The 22,200-nt window shown below is 41.5% G+C and overlaps 1 protein-coding gene across 2 annotated transcripts in view; it reads right to left on the bottom strand.

The window, feature by feature from the left end:
• Nucleotides 1-307: 307 nt before the first annotated feature.
• LOC137369232 (spindle assembly abnormal protein 6 homolog) overlaps nt 308-22,200 on the bottom strand; it is an 87,779-nt gene continuing 65,886 nt past the window's right edge. The window contains exons 8-17 of one of the 2 annotated variants that reach the window (XM_068030108.1): nt 19,948-20,139; nt 17,584-17,778; nt 15,414-15,503; nt 13,813-13,992; nt 13,590-13,671; nt 11,752-11,882; nt 10,105-10,254; nt 9,579-9,685; nt 4,261-4,367; nt 308-1,814 (exon numbers count right to left, since the gene is read on the bottom strand). In XM_068030108.1, coding sequence (XP_067886209.1) covers nt 1,720-1,814; nt 4,261-4,367; nt 9,579-9,685; nt 10,105-10,254; nt 11,752-11,882; nt 13,590-13,671; nt 13,813-13,992; nt 15,414-15,503; nt 17,584-17,778; nt 19,948-20,139 — 1,329 coding nt within the window. In that variant the 3' untranslated portion in view covers nt 308-1,719. The remainder of the gene's footprint in view (nt 1,815-4,260; nt 4,368-9,578; nt 9,686-10,104; nt 10,255-11,751; nt 11,883-13,589; nt 13,672-13,812; nt 13,993-15,413; nt 15,504-17,583; nt 17,779-19,947; nt 20,140-22,200) is intronic. The other variant, XM_068030109.1, reaches the window with a different exon arrangement.

The raw sequence follows: 22,200 nt of genomic DNA, 5'->3' as shown, positions 1-22,200 counted from the left end.
TCCCGTACGTGAACTCTCCTATTATGCCATGATTTCATTTCAAAATAACCTTTATGTCATCTTAAATAAAAACAAAAAGTGCTGGAAATACTCAGCAGGTCTGGCAGCATCTGTGGAGAGAGAAGCAAAGTAAATGCTGGCAGACCCAACGACTAGTTCTAGCACTTTTTGTTTTTATTTCAGATTTCCAGCATCTGCAGTATTTTGCTTTTATCTTAATGTCTTCTTTCCCACCTCATATTCCAACTAGGCTTATTGAGGGCAGATCTGTACAAGTATTATTTAAAAAATAATTGAAGGCTCACAATTTCTTCTGCAAAAGTACATATATTTTATTCAGTCAAAATATGTATGCAACACTCATTTTAAATACAAAATATTTTACAATTTGTACATATATATTCAGTACAACAAATGTCATAAATTACTAGTTACAGCACAATAGGTAATGCCAGTTCTGTACATCTAATGTGCTTTAAAATCCCTGATGCAATTATATTAGTCACCTTATTGAAGTGATATAATTCAGAATTACACAGATAAGTTGCAGTAGTTCATATTTTCAGGCAAATAATTTGATAGGACACAGTAAATAATGGCACTTAATATTTCTGAGGTGCATTTTCATCAGACAAAATGCATCCAAATTTCCTTAGTATGCAATTATCAAATTTATTTTGTCGATACAAAAAGTACATAACTACAGTCCTACTGAGAAAGCACTTGCTGCTTCCCTTTCCAGTGCTAAACATCAACAATTCTGTGCAGGGCCGACCCATTCCTGTGTTGTAATACTGACTGTATATACTGGATTACAGTAAGGTCCCAATAAGTGTGTTTGAAGAAAACTGAACTCAAGACTGGTTCCAGTTAGTAGATAAATGCCTTAATTTGATGCCTAAAAAGGGCATAGAGTGCACTTCCAACCAGCTTAAGACAACTGAACTACAGAAACAGCTTTCTTCTGTTAAACATCAACAGGTACTGTGCATGCGATCCCAGGTACAGATAACATTCCATGAGATAGCTTAGTTTGAGCTAAACAAAACCAAAAGACAAGAGTTGTGCCAAGGATATTGTTAATGCTGACAACATAGTGGAAAAATATTGTCAGTGTATCAAGTAAAAATGTATGCTAAGAGTTTTACCCCCTAAAAGTTTGTACTTACAGAAACACTCATTTTAAATAGGACAGATTCAAGATTGTGTTGGGGAGGAGTGAGCAGAGGGAAGAAAGCCCCTGCTTCTTCATGCAGAAAGCAGCCAATATTCTTCATTGTTACCAAATACCTAATATTTATGACCTGATGCACATATCTTGATTGATCCAAATTATCTCTGATTATCTCATTCACACCATTCTAGTAATCTGTAAAGCACAAATTACACAATCCTGACCCTACCAAATGTACTTTGGTGTTCTGCTGCCACCTGTGCAGGAGACCTCCCTTCAAATGAAAATTATACTTGTACGCAAGTTAAAATTTTGAAAATGGCAATAGAGTGTTTATTCTGGCAGTTTGAATGAGCACCTGGGTTTATGCTAATTATCACTGCCCAGTTCAGTTATTTCTTACAAAAGACAACAGGTCTAAATGTATCACTGCACTATTTGCAGTGATGAGTTCTGGAGGCCCCTCTTTTTATTAAAGGAAATAAAATATCTTTCTCCCTTCATGACTATGATCCAGGTGGAGAGGTTTTGTTACTGCTCTTTCTTCATGACGCAGGAAGTCTAGGCTGTTGTCCAGGGAAGTAGGCAGACATCACTGGTGGTGGATTTCCTTGCTTTGGCACAGTTGGACGTGTTGGCACTAAATAAATGTCAGAAAACAATGGGGTGGGGATGGGAGAGAGGAAAGAAAGTAGTTATATTTGCTGGTGAAAAATTATCAACTGGTCATTCCCAAAGCCTGTCTGAAGAATTTTTATTAACACAATGGGCTCAATTTTCGTTCTTGGTTCCCAATCCCACCATTTGAAATAAATGTCGATTGGGAACCCACAAATGCTGGCAGCGGGACCCACAAGGCAAAGTTTGAGGATACAGTCAATTAAGTGGCTGCCCCCGCAAGCCCGACTGAATTAAAGACAAAGGGTGCGCTCCTGACGCTGGAGGGCCAGGAAGAGGCCCTCCAGCACTGATGAATTGGCAGACCCACCCTCAGAGGTGCTGCCGCCGATGTAGGTAGAAGAGGGCAAGATGGAGGCACCACCCCTGTATATAAGGAGGTATGCCTCCCCAATTTCCACCCAGACCTCCCTCAATATCCTTGGATGTATCTCATCTGGTCCTGATGACATCGACTTTAAGTAAAGCCAGCCTATCTAATGCCTCCTCCTCTTCAATCTCTAGCTCATCCAGTGTCTCAACTTTTCAGCATCTTTTTCCTTGGTAAAGACAGATGCAAAGCACTCAATTAGTACATCAGCCAAGCTCCCTACCTCCATGTGTAAATCCCCTTGTAGGTCCTAATGGGTCCCATTCATTTTATCACCCTTTTACTATTTATATGTCTATGAAAGACTTTTGGATTCCCTCTTTTGTTAGCTACCAGTCTCTTCTCATACTCTCTTTGCATCCCTTATTTGTTTTTCACTTCCCCTCTGAACTTTCTATAGTCGGCCTGGTTGTCACCTGACATCCATCATGTACACCCTTTCCTGCGTTATTTTTATCTGTTTCGTCATCCAGGGAGCTCTGGATTTGTTTGCCCTACCTTTTCCCCCTTGTGGGAATGTACCTTGACTGCACCCGAACTATATCCTATTTAAAGGCAGCCCATTGTTCCACTGCAGTTTTGCCTGCCAATCTTTGATTCCAATTTAGCTAGGCCAGATCCATTCTCACTCCATTGAAGTTGGCCCTCCCCCAATTAACTTTTACCCTAGATTGCTCCTTGTCTTTTTCCATAGCCAACCTAAACCTTATAATATAATAAAAGCAAAATACTGCAGATGCTGGAAATCTGAAATGAAAACAAGAAATGCTGGAAATTCTCAACTCTGCTTCTCTCTCCATAGATGCTAACATTTCAGGTCAGTGACCCTTCTTCAGAATTAGCAGATATAAGAAATGTAAAAGATTTTAAGCAAGTAAAGTGGGGGTGGGGCAAGAGATAACAAAAGAAGGCGTAGATAGGACAAGGTCACAGAGAATAACCGACCAGAAGGTCATGGAGCAAAGGCAAACAACAGGTTAATGGTGTGTTGAAAGACAAAGCATTAGTACAGATAGGGTGTTAACGGACGGAAAACTGAACACTACAGCCTAATAATTTCAGAGCATGACGGGCCCCCCATTTTACTTTTAGTTATTTTTTTCTCTTTTCTGTTTATTTTTTTTTATCTTAGTTTGTTCAGTTTGCCTACCCAGTTTTTTTTTTCATATTTGTGCTTGTGGCTGTTCAGTTTTCAGTCCATTAACACCCTATCTGTACGAATGCTTTGTCTTTCAACACACCATTAACATATTGTTTGCCTTTGCTCCATGACCTCCAAGAACAGGGCCAGTGTGATGCTAGGTATATAGGCCGTATGTCCCAAAGACTGGTGGATCGTATCAAACAACATGTCCCTTCTGCTGTTCGCAACGGACAAGGTACAGGCTCTACCCAACCAGCCCCTGCTTGCAAAACTCAAAACACAGGGTCCAACATTAGACGTGATCCTGTGATTGAACAACATTTGCTAAATAATCTTCAGTGTACTAAGAATTACGCTGACAACCAATTTAAGATTGTCAGTAGGGCTCGCAGTGTGGCGCATTTGTGTGTACTGGAAGCTACATATATTAATACACAGGGCCCTGTTCACTGCAGACAGAAAGAACATGTACAAACATTGCGCCTGTTTCAGCTGAACAAAATAAGTGACAGCCATTCGCTGGTTCATTCCTCAGGGCAATGCCTTGACCAGAGTCAAGGTGCCTGGTTTAAATTTCAACCAAAGCTTGGCAGTTAACTGTCAGTCACTGTAAACTGGTGCATTCTCCATGGCAATGCCTCTACCAATCAGAGTTCACTTGCCAACAAATCAGCACTATTATACAGTATAAAGTTGTTGTTTTCCCTTACATTGGTATTCTTATGGATTGTCCTGATGAGTGCAAGACGAAAAGCTTTAACAACATATCTCTATTTTCAGCAATACTCAAGTTCTGTACTACCAAACGACCATTATGATTTTCTTCATGTACAGGCATAAAAAAAAACAGTACAATGGACATAGAAGTTTAACTTAGTCCAACTACTTTACTACCTGTACTAGATGGACATGATGCCGTCTGCAGCAGTGCCCCTCGAGACAAAATTGGTTTACCACATTCCCTCTTTTGTAAGTATTTCAGGTCCAAGCCAACCGGTTCACTGCACAAGCGAGAAGTATTTCTAATTAAACGTTTGATGGAATTGTTCAAACCACAGACAGACTGAAGGGTTAACACAAGAGATTAAATTTCTATTTTACAAATCAAATATTACATTGGTAGATTGGAGGAAGTAGAGTGTATTATCTTTAGATTACATACAACCTTTGATTTGTTGAAAACAGAACAATTCCAAGTTGAACTGACTGACAAAATACAAACTGTTTCCTCTATTTTAGCCAGTTACCTCCTGGCAGTGACATTTTAGCAAATAAGCTCATAATAGTTCTGCTGTACAGAATTTCACAATGAGCCCATCAAGCTCAGAGCCACTGTCAAATCCTCTATAATTTTCTCATCTGTTTTACAACAATTAAATCAAGTTTTTCAATTTCAAATGCTTAACTTATATGACCACTAACAAACAACTCTGCAGAACAAACCGCATAATTAATTTTCAAATAATGCACCTAGTCACCCAGAATACACACCCTGACCATATTTTATAGCTAAAGCCAGTTAACAAACATGTTCCTTGGTCCTAGACAAAAATTCCATTGTAGTCTACACAGCAGTTAAAACCTCAGTAAGATGAAAATGATAAGATCTACCTTATTATATGTCTCCCCACAGGTTTCTAACAGGGCTTTGCGTATTTATACATTCCATTGGAACACAGGAGTAGCTAAGGTATTATTTTTCTCCACCTTTTATCTATTGGCATTAGGATAGAGCTATTTTAAATATGGCCAGGCATAGGTTAATACTATTGTCCCTTTTCTCTCTAAATTTTCTTTCATTCTCTGCCAAGAAGGTTACTCTTCCTGCACTCTGTATATCAAGTGTCTATTCACATGTGAGTTCTGACCAGGGGTCAGCAACCATTTTTACCTGAACAGCCTTTACAAAAAAAAATTACCCAAAATAAAAACTATTCAGGGCCACAACAGTGAAGGAACAGCGATGTAATTCCAAGTCAAGTTGGTGTGTGGCTTGGAGGGGAACATGCAGATGGCGATGTTCCAACACATCTGCTGCCCTTGTCCCTCTCGGTGTTAAAGGTTGCATGTTTGGAAGGTGCTGTCGAAGGAGGCGTGGTGAGTTATTGCTGTGCATCTTGTAGATGGTATACACTGCTGCCACTGTGTGTTGATGGTAGAGGGAGTGAATGTTTATGGTGGTGGATGGTGTGCTGATCAATTGGGCTACTTTGTCCTGGATTGTGTCAAGCTTCCTGAGTGATGTTGGAGACGTACTCATCCAGGCCAGCGGAGAGTATTTCATTACACTCCTGACTTCTACCTTGTAGATAGTGGACAGGTTTTGGGGAGTCAGGAGGTGGGTTACTCACCACAGAATTCCAAGACTCTGACCTGCTCTTGTAGTCACAGTATTTATGTGGCTGCTCCAGTTCAGTTTCTAGTCAATGGTACCATTGCCACAACCAATTTTCTTTGTGCTAGGTACAATTCCAACCAGCAGAGTTGTTTTCCCCCTGATTTCCATTGACTCCAGTTTTGCTAGGGCTCCTTGATGCCATATCAATCAAATCCTGCCTTGATGTCAAAGACAGTCGCTCTTACCTCACCTCTTGTCCATGTTTGGACCAAAACTGTGATGAGGTCAGGAGCTGAATGGCCCCAGCAGAATCCAAACTGAGCATCAGTGAGCAGCTTACTGCCGTTTAAGTGGCACTTGATAGCACTGTCAATGACACCTTCCATCACTTTGTTGATGATCGAGGGTAGATTGATGGAGCGGTAATTGGCCGAATTGGATTTGTCCTGCTTTTACAAGCAATAATGCAACCATACAACCTGTTCTTAGACCAAAGGCATTATCTATAACCATGGCGTAGCTATACCACTCAAGCAGGTTTATTTAGAACAGAATGATTTATTTTGTTAAAAAATCATTTGAAACAATGAAGTGCTACAGAATGATTAGCCTTTTATCAACACAATAAAGCCATGGTTCTTACTTTTCCTGCCTTAATTTTCTTTTTAAGCTTTTATCATGTTAATGCAATCCAACTGGAAAAATGTTGGGAGACAATATGAGATGCTGAAGAGCCAGGAAGTGACACAGTTGATTGATGAGGGAAGGGCTGTAGATGTCATATACATGGACTTCAGTAAGGCGTTTGATAAGGTTCCCCATGGTAGGTTGATGGAGAAAGTGAAGTCGCATGGGTCCAGGGTGTACTAGCTAGATGGATAAAGAACTGGCTGGGCAACAGGAGACAGAGAGTAGCAGTGGAAGGGAGTTTCTCAAAATGGAGACGTGTGACCAGTGGTGTTCCACAGGGATCCGTGCTGGGACCACTGTTGTTTGTGATATACATAAATGATTTGGAGGAAAGTATAGGTGGTCTGATTAGCAAGTTTGCAGACGACACTAAGATTGGTGGAGTAGCAGATAGTGAAGGGGACTGTCAGAGAATATAGATAGATTGGAGAGTTGGGCAGAGAAATGGCAGATGGAGTTCAATCCGGGCAAATGCGAGGTGATGCATTTTGGAAGATCCAATTCAAGAGTGAACTATACAATAAATGGAAAAGTCCTGGGGAAAATTGATGTACAGAGAGATTTGGGTGTTCAGGTCAATAGAGTGGTCAAGAAGGCATACGGCATGCTTTCCTTCATCGGACGGGGTATTAAATATAAGAGTTGGCAGGTCATGTTACAGTTGGATAAGACTTTGGTTCGGCCACATTTGGAATACTGCGTGCAGTTCTGGTCGCCACATTACCAAAAGGATGTAGATGCTTTGGAGAGGGTGCAGAGGAGGTTCACCAGGATGTTGCCTGGTATGGAGGGTGCTAGCTATGAAGAGAGGTTGAGTAGATTAGGATTATTTTCATTAGAAAGACGGAGGTTGAGGGGGGACCTGATTGAGGTGTACAAAATTATGAGAGGTATAGACAGGGTGGATAGCAAGAAGCTTTTTCCCAGAGTGGGGGATTCAATTACGAGGGGTCACGAGTTCAAAGTGAGAGGGGAAAAGTTTAGGGGGGATATGCGTGGAAAGTTCTTTACGCAGAGGGTGGTGGGTGCCTGGAACGCGTTGCCAGCGGAGGTGGTAGACGCAGGCACGATAATGTCTTTTAAGATGCATCTAGACAGATACATGAATGGGCAGGAAGCAAAGAGATACAGACCCTTAGAAAATAGGTGACAGGTTTAGATAGAGGATCTGGATTGGCGCAGGCTTGGAGGGCCGAAGGGCCTATTCCTGTGCTGTAATTTTCTTTGTTCTTTGTTCACATGTAGCTCTGGAGCCACAGGTTGCTCACCCCTGGTCTAGACTTAGTGCATTGATTGTGGGTTCGTTATAGTTGAGCCTGATCATCTTGTCATCTGACATCCACATACATACATTTTGAAGTAGTGGTCACTGGCTAATGAGCAGGAACAGTTCTTCTATGTTTGTTATTATAACTCCCGGAGCGCTGAGGCCAGGTAAGAGTTGAATACATTGTAACAGCCAAAAGCATCTTACTCAGCATAACCCAGAATTTGAATCATGGTCCTTAAGAGGCCTGTACGTTCAGTACCACAGAGTTGCATTTGCCTACTAACCTTTTAAGAAGCTCCTTGAACCAGATTTTCTCTCAAATGCTAAATTGTGGATCTTACAGCATTGTATTGAATTAAGCTTATGTTTATTCTTTAAAATATATAGTTGCGAAATACCAAATTTGCTTACTTTTAACATTGTGAAGAAAATTCAGTAGCTTGAGCAGATTACTAGAGAGGTGGAAACGTGCTACCAGTGAACTTGCAGCTCAGCTGTAAAATATAAATGTAACTACTCCTGCGTGCACTACCCAGATCAGCCCATAAGGTTTATTTTCAGGCTCCAACACATCTAGGGAAGGCTCAGATGACATGCGGAGGAGGTCAGCCAAATTTCTTGGTGTTACCACTTTGCAACATTTTTAGTTAGGTGATTACATTGAAATGAATAGGGACAATTGTGCATTTATAGAAAAACCAGTTTCAGTCAACAAAGGTTCTAAAGGTCAAAGCCTTTTAGGAATGCCAGAGTTTCTGGACCAGGCCATAGAGGAGAACAGGATTATAGTGAAGTCTTTTAGAATAAAAGTAGAATGGTTTCTCCAGTATGCAAAATAAAATGGTCAGAATAAAATGATGAAACTCAAATTAATAAAAGACAATAGTCTCTCCTCCTTCATATATCCATCCCTCTCTCGCCACTCGTAAACCTTCCCCTGCCCCCTCTCACTTCTCCTATGTCTTTCTCTTCCCTTCTGTCTCATTCTTTTTGGGCTCACTTTCTATCTTTTTCTGGTCATGAGCTTTCCCTCGCTTCTGCTTTGGTTGCTCCCTGTTGTTTCTCTCTTTCACTTTGACTTTTCTGTCTCCCCCTCACCTGCTTTACTTCCTATTTCAGCTTCTCATTCCCCCATCCCATTTTAGCTGTGGGTGTGAAGGAGGCGGTGTGGATAACTGAGATGGGAAGAAAGGACTGCTGACCAAAAGCTACTAATGCAGTCCAGAAGTGTACGTCACGTTTGCACCATTTGGGACTTATTTCTGAATATCCTAAAATGTGGACGACATTGAGTTCTTTAAAAAAATAAGTTATATATATTACTGCATCTACGTCCATGCTCGACTCTGCACAACGAGCTTTCCAACTTGGCTATGGTGTCAGGAGACAGAAGTGAAAGACTAGGTAGTTGCTTAACACTACTTTACAGGTGAGGGAGGATTGTGGAGTAGAGCAGGCATTGAAACAATCTGCAGAATGTGAAAAAGTGGGCAAAGCTGCTATAACAGAAGGGGGAAGGATTTAACTCTAAATTCTTGCAGAAAAGAATACTTCTCACAACACAAAGCAGCACATTTCAGGAAAAAAACCTCTTCTAAGCTGGTGTGCACTGAGGTCCTTATTCACCTCCACTGCCATCAAGCTTCCCAGTGTTTATGACCTGCAACCCAAGCTATTTACTGTTCTAGCATTTTAAATACTGGATTTCAACATCACAAATTCATACTTCAAATTTGCAAATTCTCAAAAAATATAGTTTGCATCAGGATGCCAACCTCTAATCTCACACAGTAGCTAAATCTAAACAGCATGCAACAGGAAATATATAAGACTGATTGTGGGATTTGAAAACAAGACTGATATAAAGTGCATCAAATCTGCTACATTGCTAAGCTTGCTGGAATCAATGCCTACCTTTTAGAACAGGCAGCCATTACAGTTGGTGTTGAAGCTGAAGGCCCAGATTTAGATTCAGATGCAGAAATGCTGCTAGGGTTTAGCTGCAGAGGACTGAAGTGCACCTGGAAGAGTTATGCAAAATTCTCATCATTCATGACAGTTTCTCTGATGAATAAAGTGACTTTGATTCTGTTTCCAATAAAACTGTAGCAACTACAAAATAATATCACTATCAATAGATGATTAGAACCCCAAGTGCACAGGCATCTAGCTAATCATTTAGCTGAAAATTACTGTTAAATATCTACAAACCATATTTTAAAATGTTTGATATTTAAATGTGTAATAATTACAATGCCCCTCCAGGTAACTAACAAAATAGCTCAATGTGATTAGAATCAAAGGTCCTGAATTTATATATGCAAGCTACTTTAAAAACTGCCTTTTCAATCAGAATTTAAGAATTTAGCCAATTCCAAAACATTTAACTTTGCTCAAAATGATAGAAAAGTACAAATAATGAATTTTAAATCAAGCCTGCCTGAAGACCATGTCCTGATACACCAGGCCTCAGGGTTGGAGTATTCATTCGTACAGTAGAAACAAAGCTCTTAGAGTAAATATCTGAAGGCGAAGTAGAAGAGACAGGCTGTGGCATCAAGACAGAAAAAGGAGGATGTAACAAAGCCTGCTGCAAAAGGAAAAGCAATAGTAAAATATGAGCATTCACGGATGTTTATTTTAAAAAGACAGCACTAACTATGTTAGCATGGTAAACAGACAACTTACACATCCCAAAAACAGAGAGCTATCTTCCACTGCTGTTTAATAGCAACAAATGCAGAAACATTAAAACTGGCAGAAAACTGGAAAAAATAACCTGAAAATACTCTTTTTATGTTCTGCGTCAGCTCAACCAACCCCTCCCCAATAAAATAACAACCAATTAAATTCAAAAACTTTGAAAGCTCATTAAAGATCTTGTAAAGATCTGACAGCTTTCTGGGGCAAAATGAAAGGACCATATAAGAACTTGTTAACTGGAGTTAATTCAATTATAAGCACATTGTTAAACTATGGCAAAATTCTTGCTGAATGTGAACTTTGATTTATGTAAGCACTTGGGGCTCATGGCCCGCCCTTTGTCACAAGTTCCATTGGAGATTATCACCCTTGTTACATTAACAGGCTCCTTGCTGGAATTGATGGCAAGGGGTGTCTGGGAGTGCAGACTCCTCTGAAGACCAAGCCGATGAGCAAGGTTTTTACGTAGTCCACTGAAATGTGCTCACAGGTTAACCAGCTGAGCACTCCACTACCCAAAAACAAAAGCACTTTAAACAGATGAGCAGTAAACTGGTAAACATGTCCAATGTGCTGCTGAGCTCTATATTTACATTTCTTTGATGCTCCTCTGGAAGAATCTAGCACCAGGAAGAGAAGAGTAACGTCAGCTATTGCTGTAGGCCTGAGACAGCCGCAATGATCGACATCGTCACACCCTTCTGACTGCTGTCTTAGAACCTCAGAAAGCATCCAGTGTTATTGCCTGGTTAAAAGTCTGCGTTGAGGGGGAAAAAACGTGATGGTCTTTGGTCTGGAGTGTTTGCTGCCACCCCATCTCCCATTGGAGAGGAGCTGGGTGGAGCCATATCTTCTGGACACCCTACAAAGCAAGTAATCTCCTCACCCCTTCAGTGAGTAATAGGAAAATGAGTTGGGAGGGCTGGGAATGCCTCCACCTGCCTATTTAAATGCAGGTCCTTAGCCTGCATTTATCTCAGGTGCAATAATTCATCAGTGGGGAAGCACTAGATATCATCAGGCAAGTAAAGGGGTGAAAGTTCTGGCACCCTCTGCTGTGTGCTCATTGAATGAACATATTGACTCAGATGAGAATGCTCCCACTGAACTGAGTTTTATAATAGTTGGAATTAAAAGTCTTGCATTGCAGAATATCAAGCAGAACAGCAATAAACATTGATGTCCCAATGAAAATACAAGTAAAGTAAAAAATACTCAATATTTCAACCAACAATAAAAAAAATACTGCTCTCCATCCCATACCTTACCTAACCATTTCTCTATTACCATACACCTAAAAATGTACTGACTAGAAATGATAAAAACTACATCAATTCATTTTGTACTGTATTTATTCTGATCACATAATTGATAGTTCACTTACCAGACTGTTTTGCATACCCCCAGGCCTGGACAGATTGTTACTAGATATTGTTGATGGGTCAAATGAGCCTGGTGTCTCTTGCAGTGCTGATAATTTATTTTCATTCAATTGTTTATTCAACCAGGATATTACTATGAAAGATAAATAGCAGAATAAAATATTTTACAAGTTAAATAGTGGCGCTTACAGTTTGAAAGCTCAATCCTTTTCCCCCTCCACCAAAAAGAGGTCAGAGTAGTAAAAACACATTTAATCAAGGTGATCTTATAGTCCTGTGCTTTTCAGTTTATTAATGCAGCTATACTAGTTTCAGTATGAACCGGTAAAGTGTTTCAGGATAATAACACTGCTACACAATGTTGCATTACCACGTCTGCCAATGGCTTCTATTAATTCTTTTTAAAATGAAACTTTCCAGGAATGCCAGCATTTTCTGGGTCACATCCAAATACTTAGAACAACTGACCATTATAGACTAGATCATAGCATCTTTCTCTGCATCACGTCATTACCCATTAATTGCTGGCTGTCACCAAAACACTCAATGCACCAAACCTGAAAAGTTACTGGAAGGGGAATTCTACCCATATTGCCCGTCATGCTCACCTTTAAAACTGGCTGTCCTGTATTTTCATGTCATTAAACATACCTACACACCTTGGGCTGGATTTTAAGAGCCCACCGCCGATCTCAGCCGTGAGCTCAAAAAATGGCAGCCTGCACACCAAAGAGCCGCCACAATCTCCCACATGGCAGCTCAGTTAAATAGCTGGGAAGGCCCCCCAATCCCGTGGAGGGGTGGCCTGTCCATCGCCGGCAATGGCGTCAGCTGCCTGTGTGCAGGCACCATTTTTAAAAGGTTGCTAGCCCTGCCAGCATATTTAAATTTTTAAAGATACACCCCCTCCCAAAATTTATCAAATATATTTCTAATGCCCTTTCCCATCCCCCCATAACAATTACATTAATTATTTGCCCTTCCCCCAACAAAACTTACCTTTTAAATCTGACCTTCCCGCCCCCTCCCCACCCAGACTGCACAAAATTTAAAGTTCACCCCTTCCCACCATCCCCTACACCCATTATGTTTATTTGACCCTGTTCCCCACCCCCCCGCACTGAAAATCTTAACTCCTCTCCCCTCCCACCAGTGTCACACCAGCTTTCTCCAAACAGGGAATTGAAGGTGTGGGAGTGCTGGCTGCCACACTCTGAGGATCGTGGCGGGCTGGGAAGGTTAAAGGTAAGTTTATTTAAATTTATTCATCCCATTCATTTAAATATTGTAATTCAGTTCCCGTCGCCCAGTGGCGGGGGTGGGGGCGCCACCAGGAGGATCGGGCCGGGCCCTCCCGGCGTCGGCCTCTGTAGCGGGCCTCTACCACAACCATCTTCCCCACCAGCCACCACCACCATCAGCACCCCACCACAGAGCCCGACGTTGTGGACTTGGTAAAACGCAGCCCCTTGATTCTTTTCTTGTATCTATTTCAGTTTACCTTCAATGGTAACAGTTTTTGCATATACTCCTTCGTGATGGCAATATAATTATAAAATGTTACCCTCTCAGCCCCACAGTCTACACTCCTGTTATGTGACAGTGTGTGTGTGTGTGGAGTGCAGCCTCACAAACATAGACCAGATGGTCTCATTTCTACATACATACAAAAAATGTTTGCTCTTTGACCAAGGTTTTGGTCACCTGTCCTAATATTTGTGTGGCTCGGTGTTAAATTTTGTCCAATATGGCTGCTGTGAAATGCGTTGGGAATTTTTAAAGCATGTTAAAGTTTCTATATAAATGCATGTTATATAATATTCTTGCTCCAAGTACTAACCATTTTCATTTGTCTTTAGAAGTTGCTTGCTTTCTTCCAGTTTTCCGACTGTGGCATCAAGTTGCTCTTGCAACTTACAAACCTAAAAGATAAATTTAAAAAGTGCCAGCTGTGTTATTTTTAGAAACAAAACTAATTTTCAAACAAATTATCTTTCTACCACCTCCCCAGCTCTTCTAAAATCAACATTTTTTATGGATGATAACTAATTGTGATTCATTACCTCCTCTTCCTTTTGTCTGAGAGTCTGTTGAACTTCTTTCAGTTCTTGTTGCTCCTTCTGGAGCATTTGTGCCTTTTCTCCTACAAGTTTTTCTTGTTGCATTGTAACAGTATTTTTCAGTTTAATTTTTTCCATCAGTTTTTTCATGTCTCCCTGCAGCTTTTTGATAATTTCATTGGCCTACACCAAAACATAATCACAAGTTTATTAAATTCCAATAAGTTCAAGATTAAAATCAATGAATGATTTAATGAACTTTAAAAGTTTGCTAATAGTGAAGATTTGCATTTTTAATAAGTTGAACATGCGATTTTTAAAATTTACTTCAATCCTGTGTCAAAAAGGTAATAATTCTGGGGCATTGCAAAGAACACTGGGGCTGCAATTTAGGCTTTGGTCCTGGCTGAGCTGTCTAAGGCACTGGATGAAGGGTCAATTAACTATAGTATGTGGGTTCAAAACTAGAATTTGTGTCTGCTCATTTTTCCTATTTCTTATGTGGGGTTGAGGTCGAGGACCAGCCATGATCTTATTAAATGCTGCAGCAGGCTCGAGAGGCCATCTGTCCTACTCTTGCTCATATTTCTTATGTTCTTAGCTGGTCAACAAGCATATCTTGGCATAGTTCAAAAAACCTTCCACTAAGCAGGTGCCAGTGTCATGACAAAGGTAAGAAGCAACAGGGCTTACAGACATCATGATTTACTTTTAAACATTCAAGTATGGTCAGCAAACACCTGTAATGACAGGGGGAGCTCTGAATTCACAAAAACGTGGATAAAATAAAATCCATGAGAGGTCTGTCTTTATATTGAATTTACTACGGTAAATGTCCAGTCACACCCAATTACCGTCAAAGTTGGTATTACTGATTGGAAAAAAAACAGCACATTTCTCCCATTTTGCACCCCAAGTTTTCTAGCTGGATTCTGTACAACTACCAGAAACAGCGACCAATTTGCTACTATAATTAGACCCCAATCATTTTAATTATATGTCAATGTCATTTCCCAGCATTTCTGTGAATGCTCAGACAATGAGTATATTAAAGACTGAGACGGATCGATTTTTGGTCACTTAAGGAATCAACGTACATGGGGATGGGGAAGGAAAGTGGAGTTGATATAGAAGTTTAGTCTTATTAAATTAGATCTTATTAAATGGCGTGGATCAGGCCCAAGGGGCCATATGGCCTATACTTGCTCCGTTTTAGTATGTTCTTAAATGTTGAGTCAGCTTCCCACCTATGTAAAATGGAGATCCAAGGCTGCTAGGATGTACTGTTTAAGGGAAGTGTATTTGAACAGTCCAAAAGTAGCATTTTGAGACTATTTCTGAACCTATACTTTTGGCTTCCCCCACCCCCACCCCGCATTTCACCAAGCTAGACAGGTGGTTTTGTACCTTGAAAAGATGAGAGAAAAGGAGATAATTTTAGGGCAGGGGAGGAAGAGGAAACATTCTGAAATGAACTAAAGCTTTTTAAAATTGAGGCCAAAAATACTTTTTCTTCTAAACTACATAAATGTATCCAAGATGGATTGGTGGCAAGTGCAGCCAGATTGGGATGGCTAGGATTAACAAAAAGTCTAATTAGTTACCTTTAATAATTCTTCTGAAAGAGACTTCACAGTAGCTTCCAGCCTTCCCATCTGCTGTTGCTTTTGTTCCAGGCTCTCCTCTAGATTTTTCTACAAATAAATTGTGAATCACTTGTATAAAACAAATAACTCCTGTAGCATCTTGTAAAATCTCCTATTCTGTTCTGCTCTTGGAAGTTATTTTTATGCCTCTGCAAACCTTCCTTACACATACTTAAATTTAAACAGTAAGATCTAAAAACAGCAAATTTTAAATTAAATTACCAAACTACTTAATGAAGAGGCAATGGGAATTGGACAGAATATGCGAACATCTTGATTTTAGGGTTAAAGTCAAGAAAGTACAGAAATTTCATTAATATCCAGCACTTTTTGTGCAACATGAAGACATCTCCTCCCATTTGGCACAGGAAGCACTTAATCTTCTCACCAAACAGACAAGTAGCATCCGCACAGACAGCAACTTCAGCCATTCAGCCAGAAAGATGGGGGCAAAGATAAAATTGAGTAAACAAAACTGGAGGCAAGGCCAAGAAGAAATGGTCAAAAGAAGTAACATACAAGCTGAACAACTGATCCTGTTTGACAAAGCCATGTTTGATAAACTGTTGAAAGAGATACTCAACTACAAACTCATCTCATCTGCAGTCACCTCAGAGACTACAAATCAGACATTCTCAGGCCATGACTGCCCTCCTGGAACTACTTTCAAAAGGTATGATCAAGTTGGTGTGCAAACACAGAACACAGTTGATCTATACATGAAACACTAAGGGAGGTGATGCACCTGCTGCTGTGGATGATACAAACAGGTTCTAGGATGGATTCCAAGTGAAGATATTTAGATACAACCGATGTTTCCTCAGTTTTTCTTTGGAGCACACGGGTGATATGTTTAGGTGTGTGGAAAACGCAGTAATTTAAAGGGGTCAACTTGTGCGCAGCCTGTGCTGGGACTTTCAGGTTGCTGCACAGCCACACAGCTCAGTAGAAATATTGGATACAACTGTTTTTTAAAAAACTGTCAAAAAAGAAATACTGTAATGAGGGAGCAGGACTAACTGGTTGTTCTTCAAAAAGCTGGCACAGTTTCGATGGGCCAAATTACTTCCAGTGCTGCAGAATTCTATGATTCTAAAATCTGTGTCACATACAGAGAGCCAGATGATGTTCCATGGAGAAGCAAGCACCATAATGTCCAGCTATCTCTTTTGGCCTTATAATTTATGAAGAGTGAGTAAGCATTTATTATTCCAAGTATTCATTTGCTTCTACTAAAATTGTTTTGTTAATTAAAATGAAATTAAATCAGGTTTAATTCAGTTTCATTTTCTTCTGAGAAAGCACAACATATCATTTTTTTGACCTAAATTTGGAAAAATACCTAAAAATAGAAGGCTGAAAAATAGCCAATTGCGTCATTATTTATATATCACTTGATAATTCCATCTGTGTGAGGAGGTACCTGAACCACCTTTTTCCTCTACTCCCTTTACTACTAATTTATGATTCTTCTCTTTCCCTGTAGACGCTGAATCCTTTCTGGGATGAAGTTCAATGGGTATGGGTTTTCCTCCATACCTCATCCAAGAGACTATTCCTTATCCTTCATGTGTGAATCTGGACAGTGAACAACAGCAGGCATAGGTGAGCCTCATCCTGTCTTCATCTGACATCCACACATACAGACACACATGTACATACACAGTTTTGCAGCTAGAATCACTGGAGTGTGATAAGGAACAAGAACCCTGATTGGTGTTCACATTCCTAGTCTATGGATGCTGAGGCCAATAATAGCACACTATTGCCATTCCAGCTGATATTGTCTAACTTAACGTGGATTGCGTACCAAATCTGGGACATTACTGGTTTGTATGGCTCTCAATTACTTACTGCTTTAACCAGCAATCACTGGAGAGGCATACCTGGAATGTGTAGCACAAATATATAAATAATCATTGACCACTGTGCAGAACTAAATCTTCAGCTGAGGTTAGATTACACTTGTGCACCTGAGAGAGTTACATCCCAACTGTGCTGGAGTGCAGAGGGTCCCAAGTAGGCCCTGATGTATTGTGGAGTAGACCCCATTATAGCTGTACTGTACCACTGCTCTACTTGATTAAATAACTGAAAACTTCAACAGATTTCATGTGATTTTCAATACCTTGTGCTGCTGTGTACTTTCAAAGACTTCAGTTGTCCTTGCAACCACTTGCTCTTTATCTTTGACTTCTTGTTCCAGGACAGCTGTCCTTGTTCGTAGCTGATTCAGTAGTTTCTCTTTTTCATGGCATTCTGCATCTAGTGTGGTATTTTCTCTCCTCAGTGAAAGAACTTCCTGTTTTGATCTCTGACACTCCTAAATACCATACAACAAAGGTGCCATATAAAATGAAACTTTCATTTTAAACAGGAAATATACTAAATGAAAAGTGTAGGGCTGCATTTTATTGTCTTGTCGCCGGGAGCAGCGGCAGGCGGAGAAAATGGCGATCAGCATCTGTGGGCCGCACACTGCCATGCCGCCACGATCTAGCGTTTGTGTTAGCTTATTATAATATGCAGGGCTGCCCCCCACCCCCAATCATATGGCGTCAATAGCGTTGCCTGTTTCTGCACAGGTGACAGATGAAAGTTGCCCTCCCCACCCCGACAACTGCAACAAAAAAAAGTTTAACCCATCACCGCCCCCCTCCCCAACTACAACAGAAAATCCCTGATTACCCCTTTGCCATCCCAAATGCACTAAGAGCAGAGCTGACTCCTTCCCCTCCTCTTCCCCCCCCCAACTCACTACAAATGCAGAGATCCCCCCTTCCCCACCTCGGTGGCGCCAGCTTTTCCTGGATGGGAAAATAAAGGCACAGGAGTGCTGCACGTTGCTTGAAGATCCGGAACTGTCGGTATGATCGTTCCGGCTTCCATTTAAATGTGTTCAAATAGGTGATTTTAATATTCAAAGCTGGTCCTGCTGCAGAGCGGCAGATGTGCCACCACGGAGTTTCCCTGCTGCCGGAAAGATCGGGCCCCGCATTTCCGGTGTCAGGCTCTGTGACAGGCCGCTGGTGCTCCGATCTTCCGCTACCCCCGCCAGAGCCCGACACCAGGAGCTCAACAAAATCCAGCCCATGGTGTGTGTATTATCTTATGGCTGCATTTGATGACAAAGCAACCACTAGGTGGTGCAGTACTGGCACATGCACAAATACAGCCACATCCACTGAAATGTCAATGTCTGACGTCTCTGGAACTGCCAGTATTAAAGATGGCGCTGCTCAATTTGTCACAAAAAGTAAATGCAGCCTTAAACCCAAATCTCCACAGTGGCTGCGATCGGAGCCTCCATCCCACCCAACAGTTCCCGTGCTAGTAAAAAAAAAGTAATCTCATTGTACGGCATCTTTCAATTCATGCTTGGAAAGATGCTTATTATTCTACCATATTGGTTTTGGAAATAGATTCATGTGGCTTATTCTCTTCCTCAATTACAGCAGTGCAGAGAGATTCTGGGCTATAATTCAGATAGAAGCCATCGCGCTTCTGTTCACGTTCCCCTCCCACGCCCGTCTGCTCGCCGCTTCTCCCCCCTCTTGCCACTCGCTCCCGCCCTCACTGCTTCCCCACCTCAGCTGCTCGCTCCCCACTCCCCTCCCCAACTGCCGCTCACTCCAGGCCTCGCCACATCCCTCTTCTTGGCCACTGGCTCCCGCGTCACCCCTTACGCCCCGCCTTGCCACTTCGGTGGCTCGTTCCCCGGCCCCCGCGCTTCTTCGGGCGACGCAGCGGGGAGCAATCAGCCAAAGGGGGAAGTGATGAGGGCACGCACAAGTGACTGATGGAAGGTGGCAGGGAGCGAGTGGCCAACGGAGAGAAGCGGCGAGGACGAGAGCAAGTGGCCGAGGGGGAGAAGCCATGAGTTGGGAAGCGAGCAGCTGACAGGGAGAGGCGGCAAGGACAGGTGCAAGTGGCTGGTGGAAGTTGGCAGGAAGCGAGTGGCCAAGGGGGAAAGCAGCGAGGGTGAGAGTGAGTGGCTGAGGGAAGGCTGCAGTGAGGTGGGAAGCGGGTGGCCCCGTTCCAGCATGCAATGACGATTTAGAGCGTATATGCGAATTAGTCCTGGCAAGCCGGGTGCTGATGTAAGCTGTGCCTACGCAGCACCTTACTGATAGGAAGGAACCGTTCTGCACATGTTCGCAGCTAGGAACGCACTGATAACATCAGTGCTTGGCTGCGTGGTCAGGAGTCATTTTGTTATATTATATTAGATATATGCAAATAAGGTATTTTAATATGATTTAACTCTGCAGACCAAGGATCAAATCTGGACATTCTCAGTCAATATGGCTCAGTAATACACTGCAGTGCCAGTGGGCAATCTGCTTTACTTAACTATTAGAAGACTGTGGTCTTAACAGCAATAGTTTTGTAAAGTAATTGTGTTATTGTATTTGTTTTCTTTCTTAAAAATTGTAAACATTGAGAATACATTCACATGTAAAATTTAAACTATTAAAAAGGTTTTGCCAACCTCTTCCAAGCTAGATACTTTGGCTTTCAACTCTCGTATTAAAGATTCAGATTTGTATTTCCTCTCGGCGAGATCTTTGTTGATCGCTTCCATTTCAGCTAGCCTGCTTTCCAAGTGCTGTACTGTTTGACTGTGTGCTGCCTCTGTCTCCTTCTTCTGCTGCTCTAATTGATGGTGGTACTGTGTTTGAGCCTAGGAAGAGTCATAAAAAAAAAGCCAGCATCAGTTAGGGCTGGGTGTGGGGAGAATAGCACAAGGTAAATTATATTTATAAATCACAACGACAATTGCAGGGAGACTCTTTGGCCCATCTAACTCATCCTTTCATAGAAACCTACAGTTTTCATAGTATCCAAGCTATTTTAAATTATTTAAATTTTTGTTAAAATTATATAGCTAATTTGTGAATAGGAATAAAAAGTCTTAAAGATTGTTAAAGGAAGTCGGGGTGGAGATAGCAGAAGGGCTTGCCATAATCTTCCAATCTTCCCCAGATATGGGGTGGGAGCCAGAGGATTGGAGAGTAGCAAACGTGACACCCTTATTCAAGAAAGAATGCAAGAACATTCCGAGCAACTGCAGGCCAGTCAGTTTAACATCAGCGGCAGGGGTAAGGTTTTAGGAACAATAACCAGGGAAGAAAATCAACAGGTACTTGGAGAGGTTTGGGTTAATTAAGGATAGCCAGCATGGATTTGGAAAAGGTAGATTGTGCTTGACTAATCTAATTGAATTTTTTCACGAAGTACAGAGAAGGTTGATGAAGGGAATGCAGTGGATGTTGTCTATATGGATTTTTAATAAAGCATTTGATAAAGTACCACATAAAAGGCTAGTTAACAAAACTGAAGCTCATGGAATAGGAGGGTCAGTGTCCAGTTGGATAAAAAATTGGCTTAAAGACAGAATATAGCGAGTCATGGTAAATGGTTGTTTTTCAGACTGGAGGATGGGAGTCAGTGGTGTTCACCATGGTCAGGGCTAGGACCATTGCCTTTTCTGCTATATATAAATGATTGGATCTAGGAATACAGAATGGAGTTTCAAAATTTGCCGATGATACCAAACTTGAAGGAATGGCAAACAGTGAGGATGATACAAACCACCTGCAACAGAACATAACAGAATGGGCAGACAAGTGACAGGGGAATACAGACAAGTGTGAGGTGATGCATTTTGGCAGAAGGGATAGGGTGAGGCAATATAGACTTAATGGCACAGTTCTAAACAGTGTACATGTACATCAATCTTTGAAGGTGGCAGGACAAATTGAGAGAATGGTTAGCAAAGCATATGGGATCTTGGGCTTCATAAATAGAGGCATACAGTAGAAAAGCAGGGTAGTTTATGCTGAACCTTTATAGCGCTCTGGTAAGGCCCCAAAAGAAGCGAGAGGGGAAACAGCAGAGGGTCTGACCATCATTTTCCAGTCCACACTGGATATAGGTGTGGTGCCGGAGGATTGGAGAATTGCTAACTTTGTACCTCTGCTCAAAAAGGGAGCGAAGGCTAGACTGAATAATTACAGGCCAATCAGTCTAACCTCAGTCATGGGCAAATTATTGGAATCTATTCCAAGAGACAGGATAAACTGTCAATTCGGAAGGCACAGGTTAATCAAGGATAGTCAGCATGGATTTGTTAAGGGACGATCTTGTTTGACCAACTTGATTGAATTTTTTGAAGTAACAAGGAAGATAGAGGAGAGTAGTGCAGTTGATGTGGTCTACATGGATTTTAGCAAGGTTTTTGACAAGGTCCCACATGGCAGACTGGTTAAAAAATTAAATCCCATGGGATCCAGGGAAATGCAGCAAGGTGGATACAAAATTGGCTCAGTGGCAGGAAACAAACGGTAATTGTTGACAGCTGTTTTAGCGACTGGAGGGCTGTTTCCAGTGGTGTTCCGCAGGGCTCAGTACTTGGTCCCCTGCTTTTTGTGGTGTATATTAACGATTTGGACGTAAATGTAGGGAGCATGATCAAGACGTTTAGGGACGACACAAAGATTGGCCGTGTGGTAGATAGCAAGGAGGATAGCTGTAGGCTGCAGAAAGATATTGATGGTCTGGTCAGATGGGCAGAAAAGTGGCAAATGGAATTCAACTTGGAGAAGTGTGATGTGATGCATTTGGGGAGGTCAAACAAGGCAAAGGAATACACGATTAATGGGAAAATACTAAGAAGTGTAGAGGAAGTGAGGGACCTTGGAGTGAATGTCCACAGATCCCTGAAGGTAATCAATAAGGTGGT

The sequence above is a fragment of the Heterodontus francisci genome, chromosome 4 (genome assembly GCF_036365525.1).
Source record: "Heterodontus francisci isolate sHetFra1 chromosome 4, sHetFra1.hap1, whole genome shotgun sequence".
Taxonomy (NCBI): Eukaryota; Metazoa; Chordata; class Chondrichthyes; order Heterodontiformes; family Heterodontidae; genus Heterodontus; species Heterodontus francisci.
The sequence above is the reverse complement of the archived record's forward strand: the minus strand, read 5'-3'. Positions and strand labels throughout refer to the sequence as shown.